The sequence below is a fragment of the Oncorhynchus keta genome, chromosome 19 (assembly GCF_023373465.1).
Source record: "Oncorhynchus keta strain PuntledgeMale-10-30-2019 chromosome 19, Oket_V2, whole genome shotgun sequence".
NCBI lineage: Eukaryota > Metazoa > Chordata > Actinopteri > Salmoniformes > Salmonidae > Oncorhynchus > Oncorhynchus keta.
Window position 1 is genome coordinate 8,679,048 of NC_068439.1, and position 17,294 is coordinate 8,696,341.

The 17,294-nt window shown below is 50.1% G+C and overlaps 1 protein-coding gene across 1 annotated transcript in view; it reads left to right on the top strand.

Annotated features, from left to right (window-relative positions):
• LOC127909171 (importin subunit alpha-7-like) overlaps nucleotides 1–16,686 on the top strand; it is a 36,344-nt gene extending 19,658 nt beyond the window's left edge. The window contains exons 8-14 of the mRNA XM_052469299.1: nucleotides 2,073–2,236; nucleotides 2,683–2,887; nucleotides 5,540–5,667; nucleotides 10,475–10,478; nucleotides 11,356–11,544; nucleotide 13,664; nucleotides 15,363–16,686. Of these exons, the coding sequence (XP_052325259.1) occupies nucleotides 2,073–2,236; nucleotides 2,683–2,887; nucleotides 5,540–5,667; nucleotides 10,475–10,478; nucleotides 11,356–11,544; nucleotide 13,664; nucleotides 15,363–15,550 (879 nt within the window). The 3' untranslated portion in view covers nucleotides 15,551–16,686. The remainder of the gene's footprint in view (nucleotides 1–2,072; nucleotides 2,237–2,682; nucleotides 2,888–5,539; nucleotides 5,668–10,474; nucleotides 10,479–11,355; nucleotides 11,545–13,663; nucleotides 13,665–15,362) is intronic.
• The last annotated feature ends 608 nt before the right edge of the window (nucleotides 16,687–17,294 follow it).

Below are 17,294 nucleotides of genomic sequence, written 5' to 3' on the forward strand. Positions count from 1 at the left end.
TGTCAGCTCTGTCCTATCAGAATATCAGAGTTCAGAGTGTGATGTCAGCTCTGTCCTATCAGAATCAGAATATCAGAGTTCAGAACGTGATGTCAGCTCTGTCCTATCAGAATATCAGAGTTCAGAACGTGATGTCAGCTCTGTCCTATCAGAATATCAGAGTTCAGAACGTGATGTCAGCTCTGTCCTATCAGAATATCAGAGTTCAGAGCGTGATGTCAGCTCTGTCCTATCAGAATATCAGAGTTCAGAGCGTGATGTCAGCTCTGTCCTATCAGAATGAGAATATCAGCATTCAGAACGTGATGTCAGCTCTGTCCTATCAGAATATCAGAGTTCAGAGTGTGATGTCAGCTCTGTCCTATCAGAATGAGAATATCAGCATTCAGAACGTGATGTCAGCTCTGTCCTATCAGAATGAGAATATCAGAGTTCAGAACGTGATGTCAGCTCTGTCCTATCAGAATATCAGAGTTCAGAGTGTGATGTCAGCTCTGTCCTATCAGAATCAGAATATCAGAGTTCAGAACGTGATGTCAGCTCTGTCCTATCAGAATATCAGAGTTCAGAACGTGATGTCAGCTCTGTCCTATCAGAGTTCAGAGCGTGATGTCAGCTCTGTCCTATCAGAATATCAGAGTTCAGAGCGTGATGTCAGCTCTGTCCTATCAGAATATCAGAGTTCAGAGCGTGATGTCAGCTCTGTCCTATCAGAATCAGAATATCAGAGTTCAGAACGTGATGTCAGCTCTGTCCTATCAGAATATCAGAGTTCAGAACGTGATGTCAGCTCTGTCCTATCAGAATATCAGAGTTCAGAACGTGATGTCAGCTCTGTCCTATCAGAGTTCAGAGCGTGATGTCAGCTCTGTCCTATCAGAATATCAGAGTTCAGAGCGTGATGTCAGCTCTGTCCTATCAGAATATCAGAGTTCAGAGCGTGATGTCAGCTCTGTCCTATCAGAATATCAGCATTCAGGGTCTTTTCGGGAAATGTCAAACTTCACTCACACACTCTTAGAACCCAGACCAACAGTTCCTCTGTCCCCCCAGGTGTCCTCCTGTCTGTCCTCTGGTCTGTCCTACCTCTCTGATAGAATACACTAACTGTCCCTGTCTGTCCTACCTCTGATAGAATACACTAACTGTCCCTGTCTGTCCTACCTCTCTGATAGAATACACTAACTGTCCCTGTCTGTCCTACCTCTCTGATAGAATACACTAACTGTCCCTGTCTGTCCTACCTCTCTGATAGAATACACTAACTGTCCCCCTGTCGGTCCTACCTCTCTGATAGAATACACTAACTGTCCCCCTGTCGGTCCTACCTCTCTGATAGAATACACTAACTGTCCCCCTGTCTGTCCTACCTCTCTGATAGAATACACTAACTGTCCCTGTCTGTCCTACCTCTCTGATAGAATACACTAACTGTCCCTGTCTGTCTGATAGAATACACTAACTGTCCCTGTCTGTCCTACCTCTCTGATAGAATACACTAACTGTCCCTGTCTGTCCTACCTCTCTGATAGAATACACTAACTGTCCCTGTCTGTCCTCTCTGATAGAATACACTAACTGTCCCTGTCTGTCCTACCTCTCTGATAGAATACACTAACTGTCCCCCTGTCTGTCCTCCAGGTGTTCTCCTGTCTGTCCTCTGTCCCCCTGTCTGTCCTACCTATCTGATAGAATACACGAACTGTCCCCCTGTCGGTCCTCTGTCCCCCAGGTGTCCTCCTGTCTGTCCTCTGTCCCCCTGTCTGTCCTACCTCTCTGATGGAATACACTAACTGTCCCTGTCTGTCCTACCTCTCTGATAGAATACACTAACTGTCCCCCTGTCGGTCCTCTGTCCCCCAGGTGTCCTCCTGTCTGTCCTCTGTCCCCTGTCTGTCCTACCTCTCTGATAGAATACACTAACTGTCCCCCTGTCGGTCCTCTGTCCCCCAGGTGTCCTCCTGTCGGTCCTCTGTCCCCCTGTCTGTCCCCCCTGTCCTCTGTCCCCCTGTCTGTCCTACCTCTCTGATAGAATACACTAACTGTCCCCCTGTCGGTCCTCTATCCTCCAGGTGTCCCCTTGTCTACAGGTCCTGTCTAGACTGTTGTTCAGCAGTGATTCAGATCTGTTAGCAGATGCCTGCTGGGCTCTGTCCTACCTCTCTGACGGACCCAACGAGAAGATCCAGGCTGTCATCGACTCCGGCGTCTGCAGGCGCCTCGTAGAGCTGCTCATGTAAGTGTGTGTGTTTCTGCAGACGCCTCGTAGAGCTGCTCATGTAAGTGTGTGTGTTTCTGCAGGTGCCTCGTAGAGCTGCTCATGTAAGTGTGTGTGTTTCTGCAGGCGCCTCGTAGAGCTGCTCATGTAAGTGTGTGTGTTTCTGCAGGTGCCTCGTAGAGCTGCTCATGTAAGTGTGTGTGTTTCTGCAGGCGCCTCGTAGAGCTGCTCATGTAAGTGTGTGTGTTTCTGCAGGCGCCTCGTAGAGCTGCTCATGTAAGTGTGTGTGTTTCTGCAGGTGCCTCGTAGAGCTGCTCATGTAAGTGTGTGTGTTTCTGCAGGCGCCTCGTAGAGCTGCTCATGTAAGTGTGTGTGTTTCTGCAGGCGCCTCAGAGTTGTGTGTGTTTGTGCGTGCAGACTTCAGGGGCCTCAGCGCAGTGAGTTTTGAATGTTCCCTCTGTCAGGCACACAGACTACAAGGTGGCGTCTCCTGCTCTGAGAGCAGTGGGGAACATCGTCACGGGAGACGACATCCAGACGCAGGTGGTGTTGAACTGTTCAGCCCTGCCCTGTCTGCTCCACCTGCTGAGTAGTCCTAAAGAATCCATCCGGAAAGAAGCCTGCTGGACCGTCTCCAACATCACCGCTGGCAACAGGGCTCAGATACAGGTGAGGTCCAGACTTTATGCATCACCGCTGGCAACAGGGCTCAGATACAGGTGAGGTCCAGACTTTATACATCGCCGCTGGCAACAGGGCTCAGATACAGGTGAGGTCCAGACTTTATGCATCACCGCTGGCAACAGGGCTCAGATACAGGTGAGGTCCAGACTTTATACATCACCCCTGGCAACAGGGCTCAGATACAGGTGAGGTCCAGACTTTATGCATCACCGCTGGCAACAGGGCTCAGATACAGGTGAGGTCCAGACTTTATACATCACCGCTGGCAACAGGGCTCAGATACAGGTGAGGTTCAGACTTTATGCATCACCGCTGGCAACAGGGCTCAAATACAGGTGAGGTCCAGACTTTATACATCACCGCTGGCAACAGGGCTCAGATACAGGTGAGGTCCAGACTTTATACATCACCGCTGGCAACAGGGCTCAGATACAGGTGAGGTCCAGACTTTATGCATCACCGCTGGCAACAGGGCTCAGATACAGATGAGGTCCAGACTTTATACATCACCCCTGGCAACAGGGCTCAGATACAGGTGAGGTCCAGACTTTATACATCACCGCTGGCAACAGGGCTCATACAGGTGAGGTCCAGACTTTATACATCACCCCTGGCAACAGGGCTCAGATACAGGTGAGGTCCAGACTTTATACATCACCCCTGGCAACAGGGCTCAGATACAGGTGAGGTCCAGACGTTATACATCACCCCTGGCAACAGGGCTCAGATACAGGTGAGGTCCAGACGTTATACATCACCCCTGGCAACAGGGCTCAGATACAGGTGAGGTCCAGACTTTATACATCACCCCTGGCAACAGGGCTCAGATACAGGTGAGGTCCAGACTTTATACATCACCCCTGGCAACAGGGCTCAGATACAGGTGAGGTCCAGACTTTATACATCACCCCTGGCAACAGGGCTCAGATACAGGTGAGGTCCAGACTTTATACATCACCCCTGGCAACAGGGCTCAGATACAGGTGAGGTCCAGACTTTATGCATCACCGCTGGCAACAGGGCTCAGATACAGGTGAGGTCCAGACTTTATACATCACCGCTGGCAACAGGGCTCAGATACAGGTGAGGTCCAGACTTTATACATCACCCTGGCAACAGGGCTCAGATACAGGTGAGGTCCAGACTTTATGCATCACCGCTGGCAACAGGGCTCAGATACAGGTGAGGTCCAGACTTTATGCATCACCGCTGGCAACAGGGCTCAGATACAGGTGAGGTCCAGACTTTATACATCACCCCTGGCAACAGGGCTCAGATACAGGTGAGGTCCAGACTTTATACATCACCCCTGGCAACAGGGCTCAGATACAGGTGAGGTCCAGACGTTATACATCACCCCTGGCAACAGGGCTCAGATACAGGTGAGGTCCAGACTTTATACATCACCCCTGGCAACAGGGCTCAGATACAGGTGAGGTCCAGACTTTATACATCACCGCTGGCAACAGGGCTCAGATACAGGTGAGGTCCAGACTTTATACATCACCCTTGGCAACAGGGCTCAGATACAGGTGAGGTCCAGACTTTATACATCACCCCTGGCAACAGGGCTCAGATACAGGTGAGGTCCAGACTTTATACATCACCCCTGGCAACAGGGCTCAGATACAGGTGAGGTCCAGACTTTATACATCACCCCTGGCAACAGGGCTCAGATACAGGTGAGGTCCAGACTTTATACATCACCCCTGGCAACAGGGCTCAGATACAGGTGAGGTCCAGACTTTATACATCACCCCTGGCAACAGGGCTCAGATACAGGTGAGGTCCAGACTTTATACATCACCCCTGGCAACAGGGCTCAGATACAGATGAGGTCCAGACTTTATACATCACCGCTGGCAACAGGGCTTAGATACAGGTGAGGTCCAGACGTTATACATCACCCCTGGCAACAGGGCTCAGATACAGGTGAGGTCCAGACTTTATACATCACCGCTGGCAACAGGGCTCAGATACAGGTGAGGTCCAGACTTTATACATCACCCCTGGCAACAGGGCTCAGATACAGGTGAGGTCCAGACGTTATACATCACCCCTGGCAACAGGGCTCAGATACAGGTGAGGTCCAGACTTTATACATCACCCCTGGCAACAGGGCTCAGATACAGGTGAGGTCCAGACGTTATACATCACCCCTGGCAACAGGGCTCAGATACAGGTGAGGTCCAGACGTTATACATCACCCCTGGCAACAGGGCTCAGATACAGGTGAGGTCCAGACGTTATACATCACCCCTGGCAACAGGGCTCAGATACAGGTGAGGTCCAGACGTTATACATCACCCCTGGCAACAGGGCTCAGATACAGGTGAGGTCCAGACGTTATACATCACCCCTGGCAACAGGGCTCAGATACAGGTGAGGTCCAGACGTTATACATCACCCCTGGCAACAGGGCTCAGATACAGGTGAGGTCCAGATACCGTTCTCTTCAGATGCGTAACACAGACTGGTACAGTACAGACACTACACAGGTCCAAAGAGGTCTTCAGGATCTGGGTCTTATCTCAGTCTTCGGTCTGCATTAAGGGCTTGTGTTGCCTCTCTCCCGTTTAGGTTGCGGGCATCTCTGTCTCCACTCAACCGTTTTCACTTCCTCTCGTTTCTCCTAAGACGGTGATCGACGCCAACATCTTCCCTGTGCTGATCGACATCCTGCAGAAGGCAGAGTTCAGAACCAGGAAGGAAGCAGCCTGGGCCATTACTAACGCCACCTCTGGAGGAACACCTGAACAGATCAGGTAATAAAGCCACGCCCACATCACCAGAACAGATCAGGTAATAAAGCCACGCCCACCTCTGGAGGAAGAACAGATCAGGTAATAAAGCCACGCCCACCTCACCAGAACAGATCGGGTAATAAAGCCACGCCCACCTCACCAGAACTGATCGGGTAATAAAGCCACGCCCACCTCACCAGAACTGATCGGGTAATAAAGCCACGCCCACCTCACCAGAACTGATCGGGTAATAAAGCCACGCCCACCTCACCAGAACATATCGGGTAATAAAGCCACGCCCACCTCACCAGAACATATCGGGTAATAAAGCCACGCCCACCTCACCAGAACATATCGGGTAATAAAGCCACGCCCACCTCACCAGAACAGATCGGGTAATAAAGCCACGCCCACCTCACCAGAACAGATCGGGTAATAAAGCCACGCCCACCTCACCAGAACAGATCGGGTAATAAAGCCACGCCCACCTCACCAGAACAGATCGGGTAATAAAGCCACGCCCACCTCACCAGAACAGATCGGGTAATAAAGCCACGCCCACCTCACCAGAACAGATCGGGTAATAAAGCCACGCCCACCTCACCAGAACAGATCGGGTAATAAAGCCACGCCCACCTCACCAGAACAGATCGGGTAATAAAGCCACGCCCACCTCACCAGGACAGATCGGGTAATAAAGCCACGCCCACCTCACCAGGACAGATCGGGTAATAAAGCCACGCCCACCTCACCAGGACAGATCGGGTAATAAAGCCACGCCCACCTCACCAGGACAGATCGGGTAATAAAGCCACGCCCACCTCACCAGGACAGATCGGGTAATAAAGCCACGCCCACCTCACCAGGACAGATCGGGTAATAAAGCCACGCCCACCTCACCAGGACAGATCGGGTAATAAAGCCACGTCCACCTCACCAGGACAGATCGGGTAATAAAGCCACGCTCACCTCACCAGGACAGATCGGGTAATAAAGCCACGCCCACCTCACCAGGACAGATCGGGTAATAAAGCCACGCCCACCTCACCAGGACAGATCGGGTAATAAAGCCACGCCCACCTCACCAGGACAGATCGGGTAATAAAGCCACGCCCACCTCACCAGGACAGATCGGGTAATAAAGCCACGCCCACCTCACCAGGACAGGATTAGAGAGGGAGGGGACGCTCCTCACCAGGACAGGATTAGAGAGGGAGGGGACGCTCCTCACCAGGACAGGATTAGAGAGGGAGGGGACGCTCCTCACCAGGACAGGATTAGAGAGGGAGGGGACGCTCCTCACCAGGACAGGATTAGAGAGGGAGGGGACGCTCCTCACCAGGACAGGATTAGAGAGGGAGGGGACGCTCCTCACCAGGACAGGATTAGAGAGGGAGGGGACGCTCCTCACCAGGACAGGATTAGAGAGGGAGGGGACGCTCCTCACCAGGACAGGATTAGAGAGGGAGGGGACACTCCTCACCAGGACAGGATTAGAGAGGGAGGGCGCTCCTCACCAGGACAGGAGAGGGAGGGGCTCCTCACCAGGACAGGATTAGAGAGGGAGGGACGCTCCTCACCAGGACAGGATTAGAGAGGGAGGGGACGCTCCTCACCAGGACAGGATTAGAGAGGGAGGGGACGCTCCTCACCAGGACAGGATTAGAGAGGGAGGGGACGCTCCTCACCAGGACAGGATTAGAGAGGGAGGGGACGCTCCTCACCAGGACAGGATTAGAGAGGGAGGGGACGCTCCTCACCAGGACAGGATTAGAGAGGGAGGGGACGCTCCTCACCAGGACAGGATTAGAGAGGGAGGGGACGCTCCTCACCAGGACAGGATTAGAGAGGGAGGGGACGCTCCTCACCAGGACCTCACCAGGACAGGATTAGAGAGGGAGGGGACGCTCCTCACCAGGACAGGATTAGAGAGGGAGGGGACGCTCCTCACCAGGACAGGATTAGAGAGGGAGGGGACGCTCCTCACCAGGACAGGATTAGAGAGGGAGGGGACGCTCCTCACCAGGACAGGATTAGAGAGGGAGGGGACGCTCCTCACCAGGACAGGATTAGAGAGGGAGGGGACGCTCCTCACCAGGACAGGATTAGAGAGGGAGGGACCGCACCTCACCAGGACAGGATCAGAGAGGGAGGGGACGCTCCTCACCAGGACAGGATTAGAGAGGGAGGGGACGCTCCTCACCAGGACAGGATTAGAGAGGGAGGGGACGCTCCTCACCAGGACAGGGGGACGCTCCTCACCAGGACAGGATTAGAGAGGGAGGGGACGCTCCTCACCAGGACAGGATTAGAGAGGGAGGGGACGCTCCTCACCAGGACAGGATTAGAGAGGGAGGGGACGCTCCTCACCAGGACAGGATTAGAGAGGGAGGGACGCTCCTCACCAGGACAGGATTAGAGAGGGAGGGGACGCTCCTCACCAGGACAGGATTAGAGAGGGAGGGGACGCTCCTCACCAGGACAGGATTAGAGAGGGAGGGGACGCTCCTCACCAGGACAGGATTAGAGAGGATTAGGAGGGGGGACGCTCCTCACCAGGACAGGATTAGAGAGGGAGGGGACGCTCCTCACCAGGACAGGATTAGAGAGGGAGGGACGGGACGCTCCTCACCAGGACAGGATTAGAGAGGGAGGGGACGCTCCTCACCAGGACAGGATTAGAGAGGGAGGGACGCTCCTCACCAGGACAGGATTAGAGAGGGAGGTGACGCTCCTCACCAGGACAGGATTAGGGAGGGGAGGGAGGGGACGCTCCTCACCAGGACAGGATTAGAGAGGGAGGGGACGCTCCTCACCAGGACAGGATTAGAGAGGGAGGGGACGCTCCTCACCAGGACAGGATTAGAGAGGGAGGGGACGCTCCTCACCAGGACAGGATTAGAGAGGGAGGGGACGCTCCTCACCAGGACAGGATTAGAGAGGGAGGGACGCTCCTCACCAGGACAGGATTAGAGAGGGAGGGGACGCTCCTCACCAGGACAGGATTAGAGAGGGAGGTGACGCTCCTCACCAGGACAGGATTAGAGAAGGGATTAGCTCCTCACCAGGACAGGAAGAGGGAGGGGACGCTCCTCACCAGGACAGGATTAGAGAGGGAGGGGCTCCTCAGGACAGGATCACCAGGGGATTAGAGAGGGAGGGGACGCTCCTCACCAGGACAGGATTAGAGAGGGAGGGGACAGTAGCTGGACATGTAATGAAACCTAGTCCATGTCAGAAGAGGGAGGGGACGCTCCTCACCAGGACAGGATTAGAGAGGGAGGGGTCTATGGGATTGGTGGTAGTTTTTCCCCTGTTTCCTCCTGGAGTCTGTGATTCCAGTCTTAGCGGTGTTTCCATGGTCTGCATTCGGTAATACCAAGGTTGTCCCCGTTATACCAAACAGGAGCTTGTGTGTGTGTGTGTGTGTGTGTGTGTGTGTGTGTGTGTGTGTGTGTGTGTGTGTGTGTGTGTGTGTGAGGCTGAAAGCTTTTTGTCTATGTTGAATTATGCAGCAGTTCTTGTTCCCTCCGTCAGTGGAATGTCACGAGACACTGACACACGTTCTGTCTCGGGCCGCTGCATTTTGTCAGGCGTCTGGATTGTACCGAACACATTCCATATTCATTATCGAGGGTTCATGTTGCAGTCACTCACACAAGTCCTGCTCTCTCTCTCTCTCTCTCTTCAAAGGGCTTTTATTGGCATGGGAAACATATGTCTACATTGCCAAAGCAAGTGAAATAAACAATAAAACAGTAGTCCTCCCAGTGTTGCGCATCGTTCTAAGGCACTGCATCGCAGTGTTGCGGCGTCACTACAGCCTGGGGTTGGATCCCAGGCTGTAGTCATTACCAGCCGTGACCTGAAGTCCCGTAGGGACAATTGGCCCAGTGTCGTTAGGGTAGGGTTTGGCCGAGGGGGCTTGGCTCATCGCGCTCTAGCGACTCCTTGTGGTGGGTTCGGGCACCTGCAGGCTGACTTCGGTTGTCAGTTGAGCAGTGTTTTATTTATTTTATTTAACCAGGTAGGCCAGTTGAGAACAAGTTCTCATTTACAACTGTGACCTGGCCAAGATAAAGCAAAGTAGTGGGACAAAAACAACAACACAGAGTTACACATTAACAAACGTAGGGTCAATAACACAATAGATTTTTCTATGTGCAGTGTGTGCAAATGTAGATTAAGGAGGTAAAGGCAATAAATAGGCCATAGAGGTGAAATAATTACAATTTAGCGTTAACACTGTAAGATGTGCAGATGATGATATGCAAGTAGAGATACTGGAGGGCAAAAGAGCAACACAAAATAATAGCTATATGGGGATGAGGTAGTTAGATGGGCTGTTTTACAGATGGGCTATGTACAGGTGCAGTGATCTGTGGGCTGTGTACAGGTGCAGTGATCTGTGAGCTGCTCTGACAGCTGGTTCTTAAACCAATTGAAGGAGATATGAGTCTCCAGCTTCAGTGATTTTTGGCCATTTGTTCCAGTCATTGGCAGCAGAGAACTGGTAGGAAAGGCGGCCAAAGGAGTTGTTGGCTTTGGAGATGACCAGTGAAATATACCTACTGGAGTTAAATCCAACACATTGGTGCAGCTGGCTTCCGGGTCAAACGAGCAGGTGTTAAAAAGCACGGTTTGGCTCTCCCGATCCTGCAGCAATGAGACAAGATCGTAATCATGAAATTGGGGAGAAAACATTTGTTTTTATAAATATGAACAGTAAACATTACATTCTAATCCGTCAATTCAAATAAAATTATTTTGGAATTTGAAGATCTTGCCTTGTCTCTCAGAGCTTTGTGGTGGTGATGTTTAGGCTGAGGTATGTGTAGTTGTTTGTGGTGGTGATGTTTAGGCTGAGGTATGTGTAGTTGTTTGTGGTGGTGATGTTTAGGCTGAGGTATGTGTAGTTGTTTGTGGTGGTGATGTTTAGGCTGAGGTATGTGTAGTTGTTTGTGGTGGTGATGTTTAGGCTGAGGTATGTGTAGTTGTTTGTGGTGGTGATGTTTAGGCTGAGGTATGTGTAGTTGTTTGTGGTGGTGATGTTTAGGCTGAGGTATGTGTAGTTGTTTGTGGTGGTGATGTTTAGGCTGAGGTATGTGTAGTTGTTTGTGGTGGTGATGTTTAGGCTGAGGTATGTGTAGTTGTGGTTGATGTTTGGCTGATGTTTAGTTGCTGGTGGTGATGTTTAGGCTGAGGTTGTTTGTGTGGTGGTGATGTTTAGGCTGAGGTATGTGTAGTTGTTTGTGGTGGTGATGTTTAGGCTGAGGAGGTATGGTGGTGATGTTTAGGCTGTATGTGTAGTTGTTTGGTGGTGATGTTTAGGCTGAGGTATGTGTAGTTGTTTGGTGGTGATGTTTAGGCTGAGGTATGTGTAGTTGTTTGGTGGTGATGTTTAGGCTGAGGTATGTGTAGTTCTTTGTGTGCTCCAGGGCAACGGTGTCTAGATGGAATTTGTTTATTTGTTGTCCTGGTAACTGGACCTTTTTTTGGAACACCATTCTTTTTTGTCTTTCTGAGATTTACTGTCAGGGTCCAGGTCTGTCAGGGTCCAGGTCTGTCAGGGTCCAGGTCTGTCAGGGTCCAGGTCTGTCAGGGTCCAGGTCCAACACAATCTCTTCCTGTCTCTCCCTTTTTCTTCATCTTTAATTCTCTCTCTCTCTGTCTCTCTCTGTCTCTCTCTCTGTCTCTCTCTGTCTCTAGGTACCTGTGAACCTGGGCTGTATCAAGCCTCTGTGTGACCTGTTGACCGTGATGGACAGTAAGATAGTCCAGGTGTCTCTGAACGGTCTGGAGAACATTCTGAGACTGGGAGATCAAGAGGCCAAGCAGGATGCAGGACCCAGTGGTGCCGGCATTGTCCCCTACTGCTCTCTCATAGAGGAGGCCTACGTACACACACACACATCAACCCCTACTGCTCTCTCTCTAGTCTTTCTGTCTCTGTCTCTCTCTCTCTGTCTCTGTCTCTCTCTCTGTCTCTGTCTCTCTCTGTCTCACACACACTCATCAACCCCTACTGCTCTCTCTCTAGAGGAGGCCTATGGTCTCTCTGTACACACACACATCAACCCCTACTGCTCTCTCATAGAGGAGGCCTATGGTCTGTACACACACATCAACCCCTACTGTCTCTCTCTGAGGCCTCTCTCTGCTGCTCTCTCTAGAGGAGGCCTCTCTGTCTGTACTCTGTCACACATCAACCCCTACTGCTCTCTCTGAGGCCTATAGTATGTACATACACACATCAACCCCTACTGTCTCTCTCTCTATAGTCTGTCTCTACATCTGTCTCATCTCTCTGTCTCTACTCTCTCTCTGAGGCCTCTCTGTCTCATCAACCCCTCTGAGGCCTATAGTATGTGTCACACATCAACCCCTCTGCTCTCTCATAGAGGAGGCCTATAGTATGTACATACACACATCAACCCCTACTGCTCTCTCATAGAGGAGGCCTATAGTATGTACATACACACATCAACCCCTACTGCTCTCTCTGAGGCCTATAGTATGTACATACACACATCAACCCCTACTGCTCTCTCATAGAGGAGGCCTATAGTGTGTACACACATCAACCCCTACTGCTCTCTCATAGAGGAGGCCTATAGTATGTACATACACACATCAACCCCTACTGCTCTCTGAGGCCATTACAGTGAGGGGAAAAAGTATTTGATCCCCTGCTGATTTTGTACGTTTGCCCACTGACAAAGAAATGATCAGTCTATAATTTTAATGGAAGGTTTATTTGAACAGTGAGACAGAATAACAACACACAAATCCAGAAAAACGCATGTCAAAAATGTTATAAGTTGTTTGCATTTTAATGGGGGAATGTAGGTATTAGACCCTGTCTCAATCAGAAAGATTTCAGGCTCCCAGGTGTCTTTTATACAGGTAATGAGCTGAGATTAGGAGCACACTCTTCAAGGGAGTGCTCCTAATCTCAGTTTGTTACCTGTATAAAAGACACCTGTCCACAGAAGCAATCAATCAATCAGATTCCAAACTCTCCACTATGGCCAAGACCAAAGAGCTCTCCAAGGATGTCAGGGACAAGATTGTAGATCTACACAAGGCTGGAATGGGCTACAAGACCATCGCCAAGCAGCTTGGTGAGAAGGTGACAACAGTTGATGTGATTATTCGCAAATGGAAGAAACACAAAAGAACTGCCAATCTCCCTCTGCCTGGGGCTCCATGCAAGATCTCACCTCGTGGAGTTGCAATGATCATGAGAACAGTGAGGAATCAGCCCAGAACTACACGGAGGATCTTGTCAATGATCTCAAGGCAGCTGGGACCATAGTCACCAAGAAAACAATTGGTAACACACTACGCCGTGAAGGACTGAAATCCTGCAGCGCCCGCAAGGTCCCCCTGCTCAAGAAAGCACATATACATGCCCGTCTGAAGTTTGCCAATGAACATCTGAATGATTCAGAGGACAACTGGGTGAAAGTGTTGTGGTCAGATGAGACCAAAATGAAGCTCTTTGGCATCAACTCAACTCGCTGTGTTTGGAGGAGGAGGAATGCTGCCTATGACCCCAAGAACACCATCCCCACCGTCAAACATGGAGGTGGAAACATTATGCTTTGGGGGTGTTTTTCTGCTCAGGGGACAGGACAACTTCACCGCATCAAAGGGACGATGGACAGGGCCATGTTGGGTGAGAACCTCCTTCCCTCAGCCAGGGCATTGAAAATGGGTCGTGGATGGGTATTCCAGCATGACAATGACCCAAAACACACAGCCAAGGCAACAAAGGAGTGGCTCAAGAAGAAGCACATTAAGGTCCTGGAGTGGCCTAGCCAGTCTCCAGACCTTAATCCCATAGAAAATCTGTGGAGGGAGTTGGAAGGTTCGAGTTGCCAAACGTCAGCCTCGAAACCTTAATGACTTGGAGATGATCTGCCAAGAGGAGTGGGACAAAATCCCTCCTGAGATGTGTGCAAAGCTGGTGGCCAACTACAAGAAACGTCTGACCTTTGTGATTGCCAACAAGGGTTTTGCCACCAAGTACTAAGTCATGTTTTGCAGAGGGGTCAAATACTTATTTCCCTCATTTAAAAATGCAAGTCAATTTTATAACATTTTTGACATGCGTTTTTCTGGATTTTTGTTGTTATTCTGTCTCTCACTGTTCAAATAAACCTTCCATTAAAGTTCTAGACAGATCATTTCTTTGTCAGTGGGCAAACGTACAAAATCAGCAGGGGATCAAATACTTTTCCCCCTCACTGTAGTACGTACATTTGGAAAGTATTCATACCACTTAAATCTACAAACCCCATAATGACAACAGGTTTTTAAAACCGGAAATATCACATTTACGTAAGTATTCAGACCCTTTACTCAGTATTTTGTTGAAGCACCTTTTGGCAGCGATCACAGCCTCCATTCTTCTTGGGTTTGATGCTACAAGCTTGGCTCACCTGTATTTGGGGAGTTTCTCCCATTCCTCTCTGTAGATCCTCTCAAGCTCTGTCAGGTTGGATGGGGATCGTCACTGCACAGCTATTTTCAGGTCTCTCCAGAGATGTTTGATCGGGTTAAATTCCGGGCTCTGGCTGGGCCACTCAAGGGCATTATGAGACCTGTCCCAAAGCCATTCCTGCGTTGTCTTGATGGAAGGTGAACCTATGACGCTACAAGCTTGTCACGCCAGCATTTGGGGAGGTTCTCCCATTCTTTTCTGTTGGAAGGAGAACCTTTGCCCCAGTCTGAGGTCCTGAGCACTCCGGAGCAGGTTTTCATCAAGGATCTCTCTGTACTTTGCTTTAGGTACCTTTTGGCAAACTCCAAGCGGGCTGTCATGCCTTTTTACTGAGGAATGGCTTCCATCTGGCTACTCTAACAAAGGTCTGGTGGAGTGCTGCAGAGATGGTTGTCCTTCTGGAATGTTCTCCCATCTCCACAGAGGAACTCTGGAGCTCTGTCAGTGATCATCGGGTTCTTCACCTCCCTGACCAAGGCCCTTCTACCCTTATTGGTCAGTTTGGCCAGGAGGCTAGCTCTATGAAGAGTATTGGTGGCTTCCATTTAATAATGATGGAGGCCACTGTGTTCTTGGGGACCTTTGATGCTGCAGAAATGTTTTGGTACCCTTCCCTAGATCTGTGCCTCGACACAATCCTGTCTCTGAGCTCTACGGACAATTCCTTCAACCTCATGTCTTGGTTTTTGCTCTGACATGCACTGTCAACTGTGGGACCTTATATAGACAGGTGTGTTCCTTTCCAATGTCCAATCAATTGAATTTACCACAGGTGGACTCCAATCAAGTTGTAGAAACATCTCAAGGATGATCAATGGAAACAGGATGCACCTGAGCTTAATTTTCGACTCTCATAGCAAAGGGTCTGAATACTTATGGTATTTCTGGGGGCGTTTAATCGAAAAACATGTTTCGCTTTGTCATTATGGGGCGTTGTGTGTAGATTTATATAACATGTGGAAAAGGTCAAGGGGTCTGAATACTTGCTGAAATGCACTGTATAATACCAACAACTGCTACTGTTCTGAGGTACATGTACACAAACGCATTCATACAGTATAGGCACGTGACTGACTGACAGAGACAGACACGTTCGTACAGTACACAAACGCACTTCCGCAGACAGACAGACAGACAGACAGACAGACAGACAGTTGCATAATCTACCGCGGTGTATGAATAAATAAACTCTCCTCTCCATCTCCAGGTCTGGATAAGATCGAGTTCCTTCAGAGCCATGAGAACCAAGAGATCTACCAGAAGGCCTTTGATCTGATAGAGCACTACTTTGGAGTGGAGGAGGAGGACCAGAACCTGGCTCCTCAGGTAGACCAGGTCAACCAGCAGTTCCTCTTCCCCCAGCAGGAAGCACCCATGGAGGGCTTCCAGCTATAACGCCCTCCCTTCCCTTTGGTTCATCCAAACATCACTCATTTACCTACCCATGGATCCCATTGGAAGGCTTTCGGTTAACTTCTTCCCCCATATCCCCTACCAATGGAGGGTTTTGAGGTAAATTAGGGTCCCTGTGTCCCTCCCACCACCACCCATCCTATATGCCCCAGCCCGTGGCTAGCTCTGCTACCCCAAACCTCTCCTGTGCACTATCCATTCTCCACTGTGACCTTCCAGGCTCAACCGTGGAAGATAGAACGTTGTCCTCTCCCTCCTCTCCCATGGAAGGCTTTATCCAACCTATATTACCCAATCCCCGTGAGCGTGTCTCTACCTACCCAAACAGATCAGACACTTCTAACAGAACACCACGCCTCGGCCGAGGAGCCAATCGGAGAGCTGAACTCGCACCACATGACCTGATGATAAAAACACAGCTCTTCCAGATCGGTGATCACACACCAGGGCCGTGATCACACACCAGGGCCGTGATCACACACCAGGGCCGTGATCACACACCAGGGCAGTGATCACACACCAGGGCAGTGATCACACACCAGGGCAGGTTTGAAACGCGTAGATACATTGAGAAATACCGCCAGTACTGTTGATAGTCCTGATTTTCTTCTGACAGTAGCAGTGGCTTGTTGTGGTTTTTACTGCTCCCTGTCAGCCCGTAGGGATGACCTTTAGGATGTGGGGGGTCAAATCTGACCTCGAGTGATGAGTGTTATTTCACTTATTTATCCTTTTGTCAGCCCTGTCCCCCCCCCTGGCCTGTTCTGAAGCACATCTCAGTGTACCACCTGAAGACTAGTGTCCCCAGACTGAAGGCTTCCTTACTGTTAGCAATAGAACTCAGAGGCCAAGCCCTCATTCACATTGGTTTCTGTCTGATCAGACATGCAGGGTTCCACTAAAACAATTCTGGGGATTCTTAGTAATTCTAGAATTCTGGTTTGGAGTGTTGACCCAAGGTTCTCTCCTTCTAGAACTGACGGTCCTTTCTCTACTATTTAATTTCTTACAACTTTTAGCAACTTTTTTTTTTTGTTTGCATCAGATGATTTCTTGGACCTGGGGAGGGATGACGAGGGTGGAGCAAAATGTTGGGGTCTAAATCGTAAAACCAGGAAAACTTCTGGGCGTGGAGTGGGATGGGGAAGAGGATTTAAGGTGAGGGAGGGGGGGTCCATATTGAATCGTATAACAGTTAAAATACCTATGTTGCTAGCTTGATCTGAAGTTGATATAGCTAGAGATATAATGTTCGTTGTGTGCTGTGTTCTTAATAACCATAGATTTGAATTATGACGTGAGTCTAGCTATTAAAATGGCAGACCGCTGGGGGGCTACAGTAACTTGAGATAAAAACATGTAACTCAGCTTCACGTAAATCAGGCATCAATGTCAGATTCACTGTGATATCCTATTTACTCACCTGCATGGGACGCGTTCTGAATGGCACGCTAAGCCCTATGGGCCCTGGTCTAAAATAGTGTAATATATAGGGCCCTGGTCTAAAATAGTGTACTATATAGGGCCCTAGTCTAAAATAGTTTACTCTATAGGGATTAGTGTCCTGGTCTAAAGTAGTGCACTATATAGGGATTAGGGCCCTGGTCTAAAGTAGTGTACTATATAGGGCCCTGGTCTAAAGTAGTGTGCTATATAGGGCCCTGGTCTACAATAGTGTACTATATAGGGCCCTGGTCTAAAGTAGTGTACTATAATAGGGAATAGG